The sequence below is a fragment of the Chiloscyllium punctatum genome, chromosome 15 (assembly GCF_047496795.1).
Source record: "Chiloscyllium punctatum isolate Juve2018m chromosome 15, sChiPun1.3, whole genome shotgun sequence".
NCBI lineage: Eukaryota > Metazoa > Chordata > Chondrichthyes > Orectolobiformes > Hemiscylliidae > Chiloscyllium > Chiloscyllium punctatum.
The window spans coordinates 59,772,379-59,793,896 of NC_092753.1; the positions used below are offsets into that span (position 1 = coordinate 59,772,379).

General features: G+C 37.7%; 1 protein-coding gene across 3 annotated transcripts in view; it reads left to right on the forward strand.

The window, feature by feature from the left end:
* man1a2 (mannosidase, alpha, class 1A, member 2) overlaps positions 1-21,165 on the forward strand; it is a 128,770-nt gene extending 107,605 nt beyond the window's left edge. For all 3 annotated transcript variants that reach the window (XM_072585227.1, XM_072585226.1, XM_072585228.1), the window contains 5 exons: positions 3,321-3,436; positions 5,243-5,462; positions 6,809-6,981; positions 10,213-10,328; positions 19,216-21,165. In XM_072585227.1, coding sequence (XP_072441328.1) covers positions 3,321-3,436; positions 5,243-5,462; positions 6,809-6,981; positions 10,213-10,328; positions 19,216-19,348 — 758 coding nt within the window. In that variant the 3' untranslated portion in view covers positions 19,349-21,165. The remainder of the gene's footprint in view (positions 1-3,320; positions 3,437-5,242; positions 5,463-6,808; positions 6,982-10,212; positions 10,329-19,215) is intronic.
* Positions 21,166-21,518: the final 353 nt, after the last annotated feature.

Genomic DNA, 21,518 nt, shown 5'->3' on the forward strand with positions numbered 1-21,518 from the left:
ATGTTGACAGTAAGCCACATATTTTAGTGAAAGAAGTTATCAAAACTGTGGATACTGAATTCTGTTCATGTGTCAATTTGTCTCTGCCCATTATCTGAACCTCAAGTTTAGCCTATTTAGTGTGCTAACGTGCAGTGAATGATATAGTTTCAGGTTTTTTTTTGTGCCAGCAAAGATTCTCAGCAAATGCTCACTCAAATGTGTTTTGTAGTATTTTTCATGAAGGATTAAAATGAAAATTCAAAGAAGAAATATTTTTATTGACTTTATGTTAGAATTAATCAATTTTGTCCTTGTTTCATGTAAGCATATCTTAATTTCTTCACACTTCCATTTGTGATCTACTTGCATTTTTTACTAGATTCCATCTTATCAATCATCTGGTTTAGTTCAAAAGCGAATAGAGTTGAATTGATGTATTTATTTGAAGATTCATCCTTCGGTAGTTGGTGTAATTCCATGGCTAATTATTATTTATTATTTATGATTTAACATTTTATAATGCAGTGTATATATCTCTTCCATATATTTGGATAGTTTCAAGATATCTCAAGTGTTTGATCGATTTTTGTCTCCTCCACTCCTGCCTGACAATTGTGAAGAAATAGAAATGGAAAAACTGATGGCATATTGAAATGACACTGTAAAATATAAGTGAGAACAGTTTTGAAAATCGGAAAGTTGGTGCCATTTTGTCACGTCACATATATGCTTACCATTAGTTAATCCACTATTTTTGAGATTTGTTGAATTCATCTGCACATTAACATTGAGGAGCAATGAGAATTGTTACTCATTTACTTCATTTTGCAGAAACAGTTGGCTTTCCAAAATTATTGTAGCATGTATTTGTAAAATATTAATGTTTAATCTTGCTAAGTTTTGACTTTTCAAGTTAATAATGTGTTGAAAATTACAAATGAAGTCCTAATACTAATCAGTAAAACTATTTGTATTTGCGAATAATGTAATATCATTAATGTAGAGTGTTAAAAGACTGAAGATTGAATGAAGCAGTGTTTCAAGTGATGTGTTGCCTGCTGCTTGATGGAAAATATTAATAATTTTATTCAATCTTTGGATAAACTCACTCATGAAAGTATAGTTTCAGGGCAGCTGTATAGTATCTGTCTTAAATAGTCACTATTCATGTTTAACTTCTGTAAATTTTGGTAGATTCTTTCACATTAATGCCCTTCTAGCTGAAATATGATTTTGAGTTCTCTCTCATTTTGATCACAACCCCAGTAATAGTTAGCAATCATTATATGTTAAAATTTCAAAGATTTCTTCCATCCATGTCAGTAATCATTTTTTATAGACTGCTAAATGCTAAATCAAATGCAGCCAAAAGCCATTTGAAGGATAGCATGGTGACAGTAGTAACATTAAGCAAGGCAAGTTTCCAATTCTGAAAAGTGTAGATTGTTAACTTAAAATAATTCCTTGGATGAATGGTAAACCCTGACCTTTTAGACAACGTACTATGCCCGTTGTCTGAATGAATGACTAGAACAGAGGAATTGTAACTACATATAGAGGAGAATCAGGATATTCAAATGCAATAAATGTTCGTAAAACCTACACCTGTATTCTCTTCCTCTTCATAAATATTCTGGCCTGCTTTGAGTTGTAGAATCTCTATAATGTGGAAGCAGGGCATTCGGCCCATCAAGTCCATACCCCGACTCTGACAAGGGCATCCCATCCCGACCTACCCCCTAACCTATCCTATCCTATCCTATCTCTATAATCATAGAACAATACAGGCCCTTGATGTTGTGCCAGCCTTTTATCCTACTCCAAGGTCAGACCAGACTACATGCCCTTTGTACTACCTTCCATGTGCCTATCCAAGAGTCACTTAATGTATCTGACTGTACTACCACTGCTGGCAGTGCATTCCAGGCACCCATCCCTCTGTAAAGAACCTACCTCTGCCATCTCCCCTAAAACTTCCTCCAATTACCTTAAAATTATGCCCCTCATGGTAGACATTTCTGCCCTGGGAAAAAGTCTCTGGTCATCCACTTTATCTATGCCTCTCAACATCTTTTCGCCTCTATCAGGTCACCTCTCATCTATCTTCACTCCAGTGAGAAAAGCCCTAGCTCCCTCAATATTTCTTCAGAAGACATGCCCTCCAATCCAGGTAGCATTCTGGTAAATCTCCTTTGCACCTTGTCTAAAGCTTCCACATCTTTCCTTTAATGAAGTGACCAGAACTGAACACCATATTCTATAGAGAGGCAACTTAGCCTTTCGGCTCTTAAACGCAATCCCCCTGATAATGAAAGCCAACACACCATACGCCGCTTTCATAACCCTATCAACTTGGGTGGCAACTTTGAGGGATCTACAGACATGGATCCCAAGATCCCTCTGTCCCTCCACACTGACAAGAATCCTACCTTTAACCCTGTATCCTGCATTCAAATTCGACCTTCCAAAGTGAGTCACTTCACACTTTTTTCCAGGTTGAACACCATCTGTCACTTACCAACCCAGCTCTACGTTTCCGAAGGCTAATCCACCTACCCTGCACATCCCTGGATACTATGGGCAATTTAGTATGGCCAATCACCCAACCTGCATGTCGTCGCACTCTGGGAGGAAACCGGAGCTCCCAGTGGAACTCCATGCAAACACTGAGAATGTGCAAACTCCACACACAGTCGTGTGAAATGGAATTGAGCCTGTGTCCCTGGCATTGTGAGGGAGCCACCAAGTGTTTCAGGCTTTCCTTTTGTTACAGCAATTGCACTAAATTCTACGTCAACTTGAATTATAGTAATCACAGCTTTGAAATTGCTTTTGTATTCATTCTTAATTCTAACTTAATGGATCAGCCTCTATGCTTCTAGTTATTTTTATGATGCCAGTAAAGCAATTTGCAAAACGTATTGGCATTTATTTCTAATTTTAAAAAGTTATTTCTTTGCACTTGTACCCATATTTATAAACATTTTCTTTTCACAAAATAAAATTATTTATTTCTACTTCATGATCAGTCATGACATTCCTTAAACCTAGCTTTAAAAGATTAATTGTGTTTTCAGTTGTATTAACAGTTCATCTCATCTGATTATGTGCAGTTGTCATTCGTAAACACATTAGGATTATTTCTGTCTGTCTTGGCAGCTTGCCTGCCCTTTGAATGCTTACATTTTTGTTTGAATAAATTAATTAAATTTGGAGCTCAATTGCAATATAAATGACTTTATGCACTTGACTGAGTAAGTACCTCAGACATTGTACAGCTGGATTTTTAAAAGTAAACTAGTTTTGGTTGTAAATTTTGGTATTTCATTTCAATGCAGATCACACCTCTGTGGGTGGGCTAGGAGACAGTTTTTATGAATACTTGCTGAAAGCTTGGCTAGTATCTGATAAGACTGATACAGAAGCGAGGAAAATGTACGATGATGCCATACAGGTAAAATAAATGCTGTGTCTTAAAATGCTGAGCGTGAGTTTGTAACTTTGTGAAGTGCAAATCTATAGTTACAGCAAGAGTACGCACTCGTATTAAAACAATTAGTATGACTGACTAACTTGCATGTTGCAATATAAGTGAAAACCCAATTTCAACAATGTTCTGTTGAGTGGTCATTTTGCATAGTATCCTGTAATAGTTAGGGTAAGTTAAATTAAACTTATTTATATGTTCTGTTTGCAGATAGACGGGCTCAAAATTTTTAGGATATTGTCATTTAATAGTTAGCATAGTCCTTGAGTTTTGGATTTTGAATCTTTTATCTGTAACTGCAAACCAAAAATGTTGCTTTAAAAAAACTGGATGCATTTGGTACCACAATTTATCTTCACTTAGAAAGCGTAGATAATACTACAGTTCAAATTTTTATTTCAAATAAAGTTTACAGTGTAGAAATTTTTCAAACTTGAAACTAGTACAGAGGGAATTGATGCTTTGTTGAACCAGGCATTAAAACTGTTGCCCCGATGAGTGGGACATCAACTCAGGTGCTGTCAGCAAACAATAACACTTTGAAATATTAGACAATAGGTGCAGGAGTAGGCCATTCTGCTCTTCGAGCCTGCACCACCATTCAATATGATCATGGCTGATCATCGTTAATCAGTATCCTGTTCTTGCCTTATCTCCATAACCCTTGATTCCACTATCCTTGAGCACTCTATCCAACTCTTTCTTAAATGAATCCAGAGACTGTGCCTCCACTGCCCTCTGGGGCAGAGCATTCCACACAGCCACCACTCTCTGGGTGAAGAGGTTTCTCCTCATCTCTGTCCTAAATGGTCTACCCCGTATTTTTAAGCTGTGTCCTCTGGTTCGGCACTCACCCATCAGTGGAAACGTTTCCTGCCTCCAGAGTGTCCAATTTTTTAATAATCTTATGTCTCAATCAAATCCCCTCTCAGTCTTCTAAACTCAAGGGTATACAAGCCCAGTCGCTCAAGTCTTTCAGTGTAAGGTAGTCCCGCCATTCCAGGAATTGACCTCGTGAACCTTCGCTGCACTCCCTCAATAGCCAGAATGTCTTTCCTCAAATTTGGAGACCAGAACTGCACACAATACTCCAGGTGTGGTCTCACCAGGGCCCTGTACAGCTGAAACTGATTTCTGAAAGATGGAAAATGGAAGCAATTTTGAAGAGAGACTCTCTGGCCAGCACACTCAAGAATGTGATCAGAAACCAAGTCTTACTTCCCAATTTGCAGGAAGTTAAGAAAACTGACACTTGTATCCTGAGAAGCCAGTTGGATGATCTGCTGAGAGGGCCACTAGTAGTTATCAGAGACATGACTTTAAGAGTAAAGAGAGCCATGACCTAAATATGCACTGGTTTTATTCAGTGCTAGGGTGGACTAAAAGTAATTACATTTGAGTGACCAATTGGAGCAAAACTGAACTGCTTTTCTTAATATTAAGGATGAAAAGAGATATGCATTGGTGAGAGAGATTTTATTACAGCAGTGGTATTATGTTCATTTGTTGTTTCACCTAAAACCACTCATCTAACTGTTGTTTGTTTCTAAGTAAATAGGCCCAATAGTTTAGTTTTAGTTATAAATTGGTTCGATTGTTGAGTGTCTAAGTTAAGTTATATTGTATTTTTAAGCAGTATTGATGCATTCCTGAAATTAAGACATGCAGACCATTTTTGAGAATGACCAACATTGATGAGAATATCCAAGACCGGTCTGAAATTTGTAACTATGCATTGTTAATTTTTTAATTTAGTGTTTAAATTTTTGACAGGCTATTGAAAAGCATCTGATCAGGAAGTCAAACACTGGCTTGACTTTTATTGGGGAATGGAAGAATGGTCATCTGGAGAGGAAAATGGGCCACCTAACCTGTTTTGCTGGAGGAATGTTTGCTTTAGGAGCAGATGGGTCCCCAGATGATAAAGCAGGTCATTATCTGCAGCTTGGTGCTGAAATTGCTCACACCTGTCATCAGTCATATGACAGAACAGGTAAGATATAGTGCTCTGGCAAAATATAATTACACCTTGGTGTTTGCTGTTAATTTTGTACATTGATTTCTTTGGTTGTGCCTCTAGTTTTTGAAGGAGTGTCCATTTATGATGACTGATGCAATGTTAATGCGTGCATTTATTTTCAACTTGCATGGCTGATCCAACCTTTTTTTGTGTTTGTGTATTTTTTTTTGTCTATTAGCGAATCAGATGATAAATGTATAAGAACAATGCACTCATGAATATTGAAATGTGACTGAACTAAGCTGCAAATAAAGATCAAAAGAATTTGGATTAACATGCTGAATTAAGAATATCAATTAAAATTAATTTGGACAATTTTAACCTGATACACGAATATCAAATATGTAATTTAGTGAGTTTGATTAATATGTGTATCAGACTTCTTTGTTGAGAATATGGAACTAGTATGCATTTGTATAATATTCCTGTGTAGTTTTGCCTGTGAAAGAAAGCAATTTTACAATTTGTCTGAAACAGTGACTTTTGTCATTTTTGAAATACTTTTAGTGGCACATATTGAGGCACATTCAAAAAGCATGAATATCCTCTTCAGATCAAAGAGGGCTGCTGTTGTTTCACACATGGTTCACGTTATTGAAAAGTTAAATATTCAGCTCTACCAACACAGTTGAGAACATAAGATACTCATACTCTGTGCAGGGGATTACTATTACTACAGTTGAGATTCAGACAGGCCACTCAGCTTGTTTTGAGGGATATTTTTAAAGACTGGTTTCCTATCAAGGTCAGGTAGGGCTTTGTATGAGCTGAGAGTTTTACTTCTTCTAGGATTTGCACTCATTTTCTCAGAGATGGTCTACTGTGATCAATTAACATAATGCATAAAGCAAAGATAACACAGTGGTGCTTTATTTAATCAGATGATTGGTATTTCTGGTAAAAGTTCCCTAACCCTCCTTCAGGATCCTCTTTGTCTGTCAAAATGTCTGTTACATGGTGTGAGGGCATTCCAGAGCCTTGGCATTCATTTATGCTGTGAAAGTTGTGCAAATTCTAATTTTTTTGCTCCCTGACATCTCATCAACTTCTTGCAGTAATTTAACAAAACAAAATCGCAATTTTGTGAAGTAGTACAAGAACACCTCTGAAATGCTGGTTGTTTATATCAAAAGTCCCTCTCTTTATTTTGTGTATATAAGCATTCATCACAGTGGAAATTTATCTAATTGATTTCGGCCATTTTTATTAAAAAATGCTTAAAACTTTAGAATTCTGAGATAATATTGAGCATGTGTTTGATGTGCTTCTGTGATGCTTTATTCACTATTTGTTCCATCTCCCTCTTTTATTTCAAACAGTACTAAAGGTGGGCCCTGAAGCATTCAAATTTGATGGTGGAACAGAAGCAGTGGCATTGAGGCAAAATGAGAAGTATTACATCCTCCGTCCAGAAGTGATAGAAACCTACTGGTACATGTGGAGATTCACGCATGACCCCAAATATAGACAGTGGGGCTGGGAGGCAGCTCAGGTGAGAAGTGCATAATGTCAAAGTGGAGGAAGAATAATTATCAGGCGACACTGATAAAGAACCATTCAAGAATGTAATTTTGGTGAATTATTATCTATGCCTTCCACTTTGCATAAAGAATTGGGCATGACTGTACCCATCCGAATAGGCCAGGAGTTAGCTAAGTTTAAGTAGCACTAATTGCATAACTCTGTCAAAGCATAATGCTAGTGGTCTTCTGAGAGTTCATGGTTTATTTCTTGCTGCACTATAGAACCACCTTGTTCATATTCATCATTTGTACTGTTGTTCCTATCGTCGTGCTGTTCCCCTCACACCTGCACTTTCCCTTGGTTGTAGGATGTAGTATCTACCCAAACTTGCACTCAAACCTTTGTTTTAATTTTAGTTTAGATTCTTATGAACAAACCAAGCTTGCATTGTAATGTATTAAGAAAAGTGTATACTGTGCATTGCCCCGCTCAACAATGATAAATTGTTTTTACTATTCATTCATTAGGACAGATGAGACATAATTAGAGTCAGTCATAGAGTTGTGCAACACAGAAACAGATCCTTAGGTCCAATTTGTCCATGTTGACTAGATGTCCTAAATTAATCTAGTCCCATTTGCCAGCATTTGGCTCCTATCCCTCCAAACCCTTCCTATTCATGTACCCATCCAGATGTCTTGTAATTGTACCAGCCTCCAACACTTCCTCACAGCTCACTCCATACATGCACCACCCTCTGCATGAAAAGGTTGCCCCTCTCACCTTAAACCTCTATAACTTAGTTTTGGACTCCCCTACCCTGGGAAAAAGACCTGGACTATTCACCCTATCCATGCCCCTGAGGATTTTATAAACCTCTGAGGTCATTCCTCAACCTCAAACACTCAAGGGGAAATAACCCCAGTCTTTAGTTCAAACACTCCAACCCTAGCAACGTCCTTGTAAATCTTTGCTGAAAGCTTTCAAGTTTGAGAACTCCTTTCCTACAGCAAGGGAACCAAGACTGAATGCAATATTCCAAAAGTGGCCTAACCAATGTCCTGCACATGACCTCCCAACTCCTATACTCAGTTGAAAGAAATATTGTGGCTTCACTGATATTAACTTTATACTGCAATTTACAAACATTACAGGCAGCTTTTCCTCTTTTTAAAATAAAATTAATTCGGCTCAGGCTAGTTGAAGTTTACATAAACCTTTTCACTTAGCAATTGTTAAGTTGAATTTGATAAATTATAATTGATCCTTTTTAACTATTTAGTAGAACCATTAAGACCAAGTTGTGTTTCTCATGAAAGAATATTTAATATGTTATAGAGTCATAGAGACGTACAGCATGGAAACAGACCCTTTGGTCAAACCCGTCCATGCCGACCAGACGTCCCAACCCAATCTAGTCCCACCTGCCAGCACCCGTCCCATATCCCTCCAAACCCTTCCTATTCATATACCATCCAAATGCCTCTTAAATGTTGCAATTGTACCAGCCTCCACCACATCCTCTGGCAGCTCATTCCATACACGTACCACCCTCTGCCTGAAAAAGTTACCCCTTCGGTCTCTTTTATATCTTTTCCCTCTCACCCTAAACCTATGCCCTCTAGTTCTGGACTCCCCCACCCCAGGGAAAAGACGTTGCCTATTTGTCCTATCCATGCCCCTCATAATTTTGTAAACCTCCAGAAGGTCACCCCTCAGCTTCCAACGCTCCAGGGAAAACAGCCCCAGCCTGTACAGCCTCTCCCTGTAGCTCAGACCCTCCAACCCTGACAACATCCTTGTAAATCTTTTCTGAACCCTTTCAAGTTTCACAACATCTTTCCAAAAGGAAGACCAGAATTGCAAGCAGTATTCCATCAGTGGCCTAACCAATGTCCTGTACAGCCGCAACATGACTTCCCAACCCCTGTACTCAATACTCTGACCAGTAAAGGAAAGCATACCAAACGCCGCCTTCACTATCCTATCTACCTGCGATTCCACTTTCAAGGAGCTATGAACCTGCAGTCCAAGGTCTCTTTGTTCAGCAATACTCCCTAGGACCTTCCCATTAAGTGTATAAATCCTGCTAAGATTTGCTTTCCCAAAATGCAGCACTTCGCATTTATCTGAATTAAACTCCATTTGCCATTTCTCAGCCCATTGGTCCATCTGGTCCAGATCCTGTTGTAATCTGAGGTAACCCTCTTCACTGTCCATGACACCTCCAATTTTGGTGTCTTCTGCAAACATACTAACTATACCTCTTATGCTTGCATCCAAATCATTTATGTAAATGACAAAAAGTAGAGGACCCAGCACCAATCCTTGTGGCATTGCACTGGTCACAGGCCTCCAGTCTGAAAAACAACCCTCCACCACCACCCTCTGTCTTCTAACTTTGAGCCAGTTCTGTATCCAACTGGCTAGTTCTCCTTGTATTCCATGAGATCTAACCTTTCTAATCAGTCTCCCATGGGGAACCTTGTCGAATGCCTTACTGAAGTCCATATAGATCACATCTACTGTTCTGCCCTCATCAAACGTCTTTGTTACTTCTTCAAAAAACTCAATCAAGTTTGTGAGGCATGATTTCCCATGCACAAAGCCATGTTGACTATCCCTAATCAGTCCTTGCCTTTCCAAATACATGTACATCTTGTACCTCAAGATTCCCTCCAACAACTTGCCCACCACTGAGGTCAGGCTCACCGGTCTATAATTCCCTGGCTTGTCTTTACCACCCTTCTTAAACAGTGGCACCATGTTAGCCAACCTCCAGTCTTCCGGCACTTCGCCTGTGACTATCGATGATACAAATATCTCAGCAAGAGGCCCAGCAATCACTTCTCTAGCTTCCCACAGAATTCTCGGGTACACCTGATCAGGTCCTGGGGATTTATCCACCTTTAACAGTTTCAAGACATCTAGCACCACTTCCTCTGTAATCTGGAAATTTTACAAGATGTCACCATCTATTTTCCTACAGTCTATATCTTCCATATCCTTTTCCACAGTAAATACTGATGCAAAGTATTCATTTAGTTTCTTCCCCATTTTCTGTGGATAATTTCTTGCCAGTTGTTGTAATATGATATTTTTTGCTTTGTTTATGGTGAATATGGGGTTCATTTCTAGCTCCTAACCAGCAGAAGCTTTTGTTTGATATTTATACAATACATCCTCTTACAGCAAAAATCTGTTAAAAATAAAGAACAAGTGTCTAGCAGTCTTTTGATGAGTGTGCTTCTGTTTTCAGGCCATCGACAAATATTGCAGGGTAATCGGGGGATTTTCAGGTATTAAAGATGTCTATTCTTCATCTCCAACCTATGATGATGTACAACAAAGTTTCTTCTTGGCTGAAACATTAAAGTAAGCAAATAACCATATTTAAACTTGGCCTTTTATCAATCCCCCTCACCTCAATACTTGTTGCAAAGGGCTCTTTAATAGTATATTGGGTATAACTGGTGTCATACAGTCATAAATCTAGTTCAAGAAGGCAGCTTACTACCACCTGATGGACAACAAATGTAGCCTGTCCCAATCCAAGAAATAATAAAACAAAAACTCCCAACCAATATTATTAAAAACCTATTTCTTTTTGTTTTCTTCTTTTAGTTCTTGGAGGTGCAGTGATATGTTTGTCATTACCTTATGCTTTTGGTTTTCTGGATCAATATACCAGCAAGGCAACTAGAGAATAATTCGTCCTATATTAGAATTTTTTCAGGATGTAGCTAGTGGATTTTTTAAGGGGGGGCCATTTTACTTGATCTTTCAGGGAATTGTTTAATGAGAAAAGAATAATTGGCAATCTCGCCTGCATTAGGATCCTTGGGGAAGAGATATCATAATACAATCGAATCGTTCATTATGTTGGCGAGTGACACTGTTGATTCTAAGACTATAGCCCTGAATGTAAATAGAGGAAACAATGATATGAAGTGTGAGCTACCTGTGCTAAATTGGGAGAATTAATTTAAGGAATGTCAGTGGATAGGAAACATTTAAACAGTGTATGGGAGAATTGCCACAATTGTTCATTCCTGTCTGTCACAAAAATAAAACCAGAAAGGTGGTCCAGCCATGGCTAACACATGGAAGTTAGGGAGAGTATTAGATTCAAGGAAGGGGCATAGAAGTTGGCCAAAAAGAGCAGCAGACCTAAGAATCAGGGGCAGTTTAGAATTTAACAAAGAAAGGCAAAGTGATTTAACAAGAAGGGCAAATGGAGCACAAGAGTAAGCTTGCGAGGGGCATGCACACTATTTAAAGCCTGAATAAATGTGTGAAGAGAAAAAAGATTAGTGAAGAAAAATATAGAACCTTTGTCATCAGACTCAGGGGAAGTTATTATGGGGAACAAAGAGATGGCAGACTAACTAAATATATGTACTTTGTTCTGCATTCACAAAGGAGGACACAAATAATGTTCCTAAAATGTTGGAGAAAATGGCTCTAGTGAGAGAGAAGAACTCAATAAAATCTGTGTTCATACAGGAATGGTGTGGGGAAACCAATGAGATTAAAGACGGAGACATCCTCGGGTGGATAATCTGCATTCGAAGTACTCTAGGAAGTCACCCTCGCAATAGTGCATGCGTTAGTGATCAGCTTTCAAGATTCTCCAGATTCTTGAACAGTTCCAGTAGATCTAATGTAATCTCACAATTTTAAAAAAAGTAGGAAGAGAGGAAACAGGGAATTATAGCTCAGTTAGCCTGACATTGATAATGGGGAAAATGCTCAAGTCCATTATAAAAGATTTAATAACAGAACACTTAAAAGGAAACAGACCGGATTGGACAAAGTCAACATGAATTTACCAAAGGGAAATCATACTTGATAAATTTATTAGAATTTTTTAAGGATGTAACTAGTGGAGTTGGTAAGGGGACATTTGATAAGGTCCTACATAAGAGATTAGCATGAAAGAACAAAGTGCTTGTGGCTAGGGGTCATGTACTGACATATATAAAGAAATTGTTGGCAGACAGGAAACAGTAGGAATAAATGGGTAATTTTCTGAGTGGCAGCCAGTGACCAGCAGTGTACTACAGGGATCAGCACTTGGATCCTCGATATTCACAATATATATTACCTATTCGATAAAAGAACTGCATGTCATATCTCCACGTTTTCAGACAGCACAAAGCTGGATGTAAGGGTGATCTTTAATGAGGATGCAGAAATGCTTGTGTTTTTTGACCAAGTTGAGTGAATAGACATATGCATGGCAGATGAAGTATAATGTATTTAATTACGTTTATTATTGTAGCATGTACCTAGGTATAGCAAAAAGTTTTGTGTACAGGGCAGGCTGATGTACCATATAAAGTGCATTGGGGTCATAGAACAGAGTGAGGAATACAATGTTACTACAATGGCTGTGGAAAAGTTGCATAAAGAATGAAGATAACATTAACTTTGAGAGATGCATTCAGAAGTGTAATAACAGCAGGGAAAAAAACTGTTCTTGAATCTGTTTGTCTATGTGTTCTTCTGCCTGATACAAGAGGTTGGAAGAGATTATAACTGGGATGGGAGGGTTGATTGTGTTGGCTGCCTTCCAGAGGCAGCGAGAAGTATAGATGGGAGTCATTGGATGGAAGGTTGGCTATCCATGGTGAGGTTATCCACTTTGGTAGCAAAACAGAAAGGCAGATTATTATCTGAAAGGCGTTCGCCTCAAATGGGGAAGTACAACGAGACTGGAGTATCTTGTACACCAGTCACCAGTAAATAAGCATGCAGGTGCAAGGGATGGTGAAGAAAGGAAAGAATGGTAGGTTGGCTTTCATAGCAAGAAGATCTAAGTAGCAGAAATACTGATGTCTGGTTGCAGTTGTGAAGTGCCTTAGTGAGATGACGCCTGGAATACTGTGTGCAGTTTTGGGCTCTTTATCTACGGAAGGAGTGGATCAGATGTTTACGATACTGAATCCTGGGATGGCAGTATCAAGAAAGACATTGGTTCAGACTATATTCATTGGTGTTTTAGAAGAATAAGAGACAATCTTGTAGAAACCTGTAAAAATCTAACAGGACTAGATATGGTCAACACAGGAAGGGTGCGTCTGATGATCATGGGGTCCAGAACCAGGGATCTCAGTCTCAGGATATGGGTTAGGCCATTTAGGACTGAGATGAGGAGAAAGTTCTTCACTGACAGAGCAGTGAGCCTGTGGAATTCTCACTGAACCAGAGAAAATGGTTGAGGCCAAAAAGTAGAATATTTTCAGAAAGGAGGTAGATCTAATTCTCTAGCCAATACCCCTATTATCTATGTTTCTATGCAGTTGTTTTCTCCTTCATACTGATTATAGAGCAACAATAACTTTAGTATAAAAATTCAAAAAGTGTGGCACTAGAAAAGCACAGCAGGCCAGGCAGCATCCAAGGAGCAGATGAGTCGAAGTTTCAAGCATAAGCCCTTCATCAGGAATATCTTTAGTATAACCAGATGCAATTACTATGTGCAATTGTCTGAACAGGTTTTTAATCAATTAAAGTAATAACCAGTAGGCATAAATAATTCCAACTAAGCTGTCTGTTTAAAAGAATATTCAAATTGTTGAAATGCGTGACAGTTTGGAATTCAGTATGCCTTCCCTAATACCCATATATCAAACTTGTTGCAGCCAAATAAATTATTTGAAAGGGCAATGCCTGTTTTACACTCATGTTGCAAGATGTACAATATAAATGCTGCATGAATCCCTCATGGATTGTGGAATGGCATGACCATAGTTTGAGAATGATTGAGGTAATGCATTTTCAGTCGTGGAGCAGTTATTTTTAAAAGGTGCAATACTGTCTTGCTTGCTTGTACATGGGAAAGTGGCAGTGCTAGCTGCATTTATTGCCAATCCTAAATTATTCTCGAGAAGGTGATGGTGAGCCACTGGCTTGAACTGCTGCAATCCATGTACTGTGGGTCCACCTACAGTGCTTGTTAGCCGGAGATGTTTCAAGAATTTGACCCTACAACACTTGTTTGCTTCCATTCTTTTATCTTTTCAAATGCTAGAATAAAAAAAATTTAGATGTACCGAAATAAAAAACAAAGAACTGAGGGTGTTCTCTCTGAGGGGAGAAAGTAGGGCCAATATTTTGGGTCTGCCTGGGTCACTGCACCCTAGTTTCTATCCAAATGCGCTGCCAGACCTGCTGAGGATCTCCAGCAATTTCTGTTTTTGTTACAGTTACTCATGGTCATAAATATGTTAGCATCAGTCGATAAAAATTGGAGCTGGAAAGGCACAGCAGGTCAGACATCATCGGAGGAGCAGGACAGTCGACCCTTCAAGGGACTCTCTGGAGGTTCCCCACCTGAAACGTCTACTCTCCTGCTCCTCCAATGATGCCTGACCTGCTATGCCTTTCCAGCTCCACCTTTTATTGACTCTGACGTCCAGAATCTGCAGTCATTGCTATCTCCAATATGTTAGCACCATCTGCTGGCACTAGATATTACATAATTTAAAAATGCTGAGTTTTGCCTGATAGGAACAAATTTACAAATTTAGCGACTGTGGATGGGCAAATAGTTCAGTGTAATATAATCAGCAAAGGAAAGGCCGGTACCACTTATGTGGTGCATTTTATCACCTTGGGGCATCTTCATGCTCTTCTCAGCTATTGCAACTTTCATTGCATCACAGCTGTAAGTTGGGGAAACATGGCAGCTAATTTGAGTGTAGGTATGTTTTGCAACCAGCAGTGATCGTCTGCGTTGGTGACTTTGGATGAAGATTGTGTTTTGAGCAGAACACTAAAAAGTCTGTCCCTCTTCTAATATTATCATGTGATCTTTTATCTCAGAAATTTCCAAATTCTTTTTGTTTGTTTGTTTATTTCATTTGAAGATATTTCTTTGTATGTTTAGTCTACTTCAGCCAAGTTTAATCATTGGAATACTACAACAGTTGGAACTGTTATGTGGCCTTTACCACTTTTCTCAGCCAAGTAACATCAGATACTGAACACTAATAAAGAGCTGGGGAAGATGGAGATGAGGTGGATTGCATCTTTTGCAAACACAAATCAGGGGGGTGAGGTTGTCAGGGCAAAGGAGAAATAAAAAAATTGCAATAACTGGCATATTTTGTATGACTACAGTTTCATATGGATAAAGCTCAATTGATAGATTTATAATAATCTAACACACAAGAATCTGATTTTTTCTAGAGTCATATGGAACCATCCGTTAGTCCAACTTGTAGATGCTAACCAAGTTTCCCCAAAATAAAGTAGTCCCACTTGCCTGCATTTGGCTTATATCCCTCTATAAAACTTTCCTTCTCAAGTATCTTAAATGTTATAACCTTAAATGTTTACCACTTCCTCTGGCATTTGGGTTGTTTTAATATCTTAAGAGACAAAGATGTATCTGTTTATGCGGATAATAAGTTTTCATTGTTTTCACTTTGTATGGCAGTAACTAACTTTGTTTTCAGAACTGTGAAAAGAAATGGATTTGTCCAAATATATAACCATCTAAAATGCATTTATTATTTTGACATTTGAAGATATTAAAAATGAATTGTCAGTCAAATGATCCAAACGATGACTGAAGAAAACAATTTTTTTACAGTTTGCTACCCATAACTGCCAGAACAATAAGTTGTGTATATTTTTGTGGAGGTGCTGGTGTTGGACTAGGGTAGACAAGGTCAGAAGTCACACGACATCAGATTATTGTCCAACAGGTTTATTTGAAATCACAAATTTTCTGAGCACTGTTCTTTTGTCAGGTGGAGTGAAGAGAAGCACGCAAGCACAGGATTTATAGACAGTGATCAAAAGATTGCACAAATGTGAGTGGAGTGTTGACAAGTTGAATAATAGATGATCAAAAGTGTCAACAGCTGAAAAGCAAGTGAAGAGATGACCTCTAATCCAATTAATTGAATCAGAGATAATTACAAAAAAGTTTAAAATAAGGTGACTGGAATACCATGATAGAGTGATAGAGATATAATGCATGAAAACAGACCCTTTAGTCCAACTCATCCATGCCATCCGCAATAAAGGTATTCCCATTTGGCCCATATCCCTCTATTCATGTACCCACCCAGATGCCTTTTAAATATTGTAATTGTACCAGCCTCTTCCAATTCCTGTGGAAGCTCATTCCAGAGAGACCTTCCCACTGCGTGAAAAAGTTGCCCCTTAGGTGCCTTTTAAATCTTGTCCCTCTCACCTTAAACCTGTGCCGTCTAATTTTGGAATCCCCCATCCCAGGGGAAAAGTTTTGTCTATTTACCTTACCCATGCCCCTCCTGATTTTATAAATCTTTATTAAGGTCATCCTTCAGACTCCAACACGCAAAGGAAAATAGCCCCAGTTTATTCATCCTCTTATAGCTCAAATCTTCCAACGCTGGCAAAATTTTCAAATTTCAACCGTTTCAAATTTCACAACTTCCTTCTGGAGGAAAGCTAGAATTGCACACACTTTTCCAAAAGTGGTCTAACCAATGACCTGTGCGGCTGCAACATGACCTTCCAGTTCCTATAATCAATGCACTGATAAATAAAGACAAGTATACCATAAGCTGCCTTCACTATCCTATTTGCCTGCAATTTCACTTTGAAAGAACTATGAACCTGCACTCCTAGGTGTCTTTGTTCAGCAACACTTCCCAGGTTCTTACCATTAACTGCATAAGTCCTGCTCTGATTTGCCTTTCTAAAATGCAATACCTCACATTTATTTAATTAAACTCCATCTGCCATTGTTCAGCCCATTGTACTCTGAGGTAACCTTTGCTGTCCTCTACACCTCCAATTTTGTTGTCATTTGCAAACTTACTAACCATACCTCCCATGTCCACAACCAAATTATTTATATAAATAATGAAAAGCAATGGACCCAGCACCAATCCTTGGGTATAGGAGTCATGTGCCGATGGTCTAACCAAAGTATCAAGTAATTCAAAATTGTACAAACTAGGGTGGAGAGATCATAACAAGTTATCAAGGTGATGATGTCAAGACAGGACAGTGAGGAAAATTTTACAGATCTCAAGATCACTGTTGAAGCCATCTTCATGGGTACAGAACTTAGCTGTCGGTTTCTGCTCAGTGATTTAGCATTGTTGTGTATCTCCAAGGCTGTCCTGGAGGATGCTTACCCAAAGACCAGAGGCTGTGTGTCCTTGACCACTGAAGTGTTCCCTGATTGGGTGAGGACACTCCGAACTGGCAATTATTATGTTGAGTCCATTCATCCGTTATAATAGCATCTGCATTGTCTTGCTAATATAACATGATGTGGGGCATCCTTGTCTGCAGCGTATGAGATAGACAACATTTGCTGAGTCACATGAGTATCTGCCTTGCACGTGGTGGGTGGTGTTCCCACCTGTGATGGTGTTCGCACGTGTATTCATGTCGATGCAAGACAAGTCAGATCAGAGATTGCCATAGTAGGGTTGTGTAGTGTTGTGGTAGATTATTTTTCATTTTTTGTAATTATTTTACTGCCTCAATTAATCAGATTATAGGTCATCCCTTCACTTGCTATTCAGCTGTTGACCCTTGACTCACACTGTCTGACACTTTTGATCACCTACAGAGACTTATTATTCAGCCTGCCAGCACTGCCTTCTCACAATTTGTGTGATCTTTTGATCGATCTCTCTCTATAAATTCTGTTCCTGTGTGCTTCTCTTCTCTCCACCTGACAAAGGAGGAGCACTTTGAAAGCTTGTGATTTGAAATAAACCTGTTGTATAATAACCTGGTGTCATGTGACTTCTAACCATATTGTTGTGGGAAAGCCTTTTTGTCAATGGGAGGAAGCAGTTGCAAAATGTTAAGCTAACTGAAAAGCTAATATTCTTTCATTTTATCCAAAAGTTCTGTTTCTTAGGAAAAGTTAAAGCTTATGTGAGATGCTAAACTCTGAACAGAAGGTCATCAAAAATGTTTGTAAATCCTTGTGTTACATCAGTTTGAGAAAACATGAATGAACTTTGTTTAATGCTTCATCAGAATGATGGTTTGTTTGCCTTTTGATTCAACAGAAGTATTACAGCTGAATCAAAACTAATACATTATATTTGTTTCATGTCCTGCTTCTACAGTTGAAATGCAGTATTGATTTTATTTTGACAGTATAAATGTATCTACTTTGTAAACACGCACACCTGTTTCATGCTCAGCATTTGATCGAAAATAATCAAGTGTTTTAAAGCATTATGCACAGTGAAATTGAGTTTAAGTTGAAGGTGAATTACTTTCATAAGTAAGAAAACTTAAAGATTTTAATGAGTTTCATAATTTAGCAGTCCAATGTTTTATTGAAACCGATTTTCCTGCCAGCAGTCGTTCATCAGGTTACAAAATGTTAGTGTTCATGGGATTTTTATATCCTGCATTAATTTACCAATTGCTATAATTAATTTTTTATGTTTTTATCAATTTTTTTTCAGAAAGCTTTCTCATACTCTGGTTCCCACCCATCAATAAAAAAAACATTGCATGGGTTTCACCTCCAGAAAACAAATAACTTCTGATAAAATTTCATGGATTTATGTTGTAATCAAAATTCAAAAGTGTATAAAAGTAAACCTTGTGGCTTAGATATTTTATTGAAGGAGGTTGGGCTGTCTTTAATCGGTGTGAAATATTCACATTTGTGTATTTATTACAATTGTTTTCCTTTGAATGAACTCTTAAGTTTTTCTCCAAGTCTTTTCATCAATTTATCACATTTTCAAATTGGCATACACAAAAGGCTATATTTTCATTCATAAATGCTATTCTAATTCTAATATTGGTAAGCAGGTATACGAATGTATTCCTTGAATGTGAGCATTGCACAATTTTACTAAATGTAGATATTATTTTATGAAGAGAATGTATTGGATTGGCAAAGAAAGAAGCTGTTCAAACAAAATAGAATCTAAGTGAAGGAAAATGTGTTCATTTTTAAGGACAGTTAAGTTAAACAAATGTCTAGAAACCTCTGATGCAGAAATTTGTTAATGTAATACACATGTTCTAGCATGATAAAATTTCTAATTTCTCTTTAAATGTTATACTCCTTCAGTTGCTGGTGTACTATTTCTTGTGGGAATAAATTCACTACACCAAAGAGTAAAGTTTAACATTTATTCCTCTTGTGTAAACTGTTCAATGCTACAATATATGCAGGGATGAGACATGAAAACTTAACTAATTAAATCAGAAAGAAATATTTTCTTCCAAAACAACAGCATAAACCGTTGTTTGTCTTTAATTTCAGGTATCTGTACCTCCTATTTTCTAGTGATGATCTCTTGCCTTTGGACTATTGGGTTTTTAACACAGAAGCTCATCCACTTCCTATTTTACGTTCAATGAACACTACTCTCTCTGGAAATGTGGCACTTCAGTGAAGACTTCAGAAGAACTGAAGGTGAACTTCACTGTTGCATCCTAGTGCTAGCAGGACAAGTGCAACAAATCTGCTCGAAAGCAAAGGATCCTATTGAATAAGACTCGAACAATTTGAGATTAAATCGTGCCAGAAAGATGTAGACCACTGGGATGTACATCGTTCAGAGCAGAATAACAATGAATGTATAAGTTTACAATGGTGTAGTTGGCAATCAGTACAGTATGAAGCTGTACAATGATGAACTTTATGGCAGATATTCAAAGAAAGCTTAACAGCACTAGGAGTATGTAAGTAGTACAGGATTTTGTTTCTCCTGTACTACCTGAAGCCATTGAGAGTCACTGGTAAGAGTATAATAGTCTCAGTTTTTAAAAACAAAATAGTATCCCTTTTGTGGCGAAATCCATACTTGGTTCTTCCTAGCAAAAACCAGTGGAGCTTTCTATTTTTGTAGGAAAAACCTGGGTAGAGGTTGTTTTTGAGGGTTTGTTCCAGTTCTGATGTAGCATTTCATTGCAGACATCTTGGGATTGTTGGAATCTTACCAGTAAAAGTGTGCTTGTGATATTTCTGCACTTTGCAAATTTTCTTTACCCATAAAGAAGCCTTTGTGTTTATTTAAAAAAAACATTGATATCGCAATTTCACATGTGAAGGCCCATTTGACCTTCAGTCTTAGTTTGTTTTGGAAGAACTTTGACTTCTCATGTAGTGTATTTTCGGTATTGTAAAAAGATGTACATTTTTCCAGGATAATCCTGTTCTCATTTTAATTCAAAATCTGTAAAATTTTGTCAGTATTGTTTTGCTATTATCCCCAGCTGATGGCCAATAGTTTGAAATTTGTTTGAAATGGAGCCATGTACTTGTGGTAAAATGCCTACAAACATGGTCAACCATGGTTTTCAACTTGCATTCCACTTAGATCTTAATGCACTCTTCAGCACCTGGATAGAAGTCCTCACACAGTAATCAGAACCTCCTGGAGTTTACACATCTTTTACAGTATTAAGGAAAAGTTGAAGGTCTGTATTGTGGGCATCACTTAATCAAGTTCTGCAAAACATTTTAAATTTGAGGTTCTTGTAAGTTTCCAGGATGAAAGCTAGACAAAATACTGCTTAATTCCACTCTACAACTCCTTGCACAAGTGTAAAATGGTAAAGCTTTCATATTTATTCTATATACTCTGCTCCTTCTAAATCAGTTGCTTAAATTATCTGATATTTCAGATTTTAGTTCTAAATTCTCACTATGCTGTATTATTTATGTTGTTTAATTCTTTTATTGATGATTCAGTTATTTCATACAGGAAGTGAGTTTGAATTATTAGGAGTAGACTGTATATTTCATATGCAAGCTAAAACACATGTTTGTTTTATCCAGAATTTAGTTTCTTGATCAGAGGATTTAATGCCCTTTCGCCCCCCTCCTCTTTTTTTTTCTAGAACAGCTTGTAAACTATATATATGTAAGAGGTTGAGGGAATGAGAAATTCTTTTATGTTCCACTAAGTGAACTGATATTTCTAAATTTGCCAATTCTAAATAGTGGAAAAAGATATTGTTATCTTTCCACTTTCTCTGGCCCCAATACTTTTTTTTAAAAAAAGTAGAGACCTGCTTTTCCCTAGGTACAAGTGTGGTCAAGTGACAGTCCTTTTTAACAGTTGGTCACTGAGATGTATAACAGCAATCCAAATTTCCCCTTGATTCCATTTCTGATAAACTGCTGTCCATTTAATATCGCTTGGCGGTTACTTGCAAGCTGACGTAGCAACCGCCTGTCTCAGTCTGTCAATTTTCCTTTACAACTTTAAAACAGGATTAAGCTGTTTGGCCACCTCAATGTTTTTGCCATTCACTGAACATAATACCTTTTGTTAATAAAAGTCAGTCTGTCTCAGATTTAGAGTTAAAGATTAATGTAAATTATCAGTTGTTGTCTGTGGTAAAGAATTCTAAACTACCACCCATTGTGTTATAGTTTAATTCACTCCTGAAAGGACTAAGTGTCACTAAGGTCCACAAGCACTAGAAATAGTCTCTCACTGACTGTTCTATTTGTTCCCCTTATATCCTTATATTTGTTCCCCTTATATAAACTTTGATTGTCATCCCTTGACCTTCAAATTCCTGGGAAATATACCCTTTGCTCTTGTGATCTTT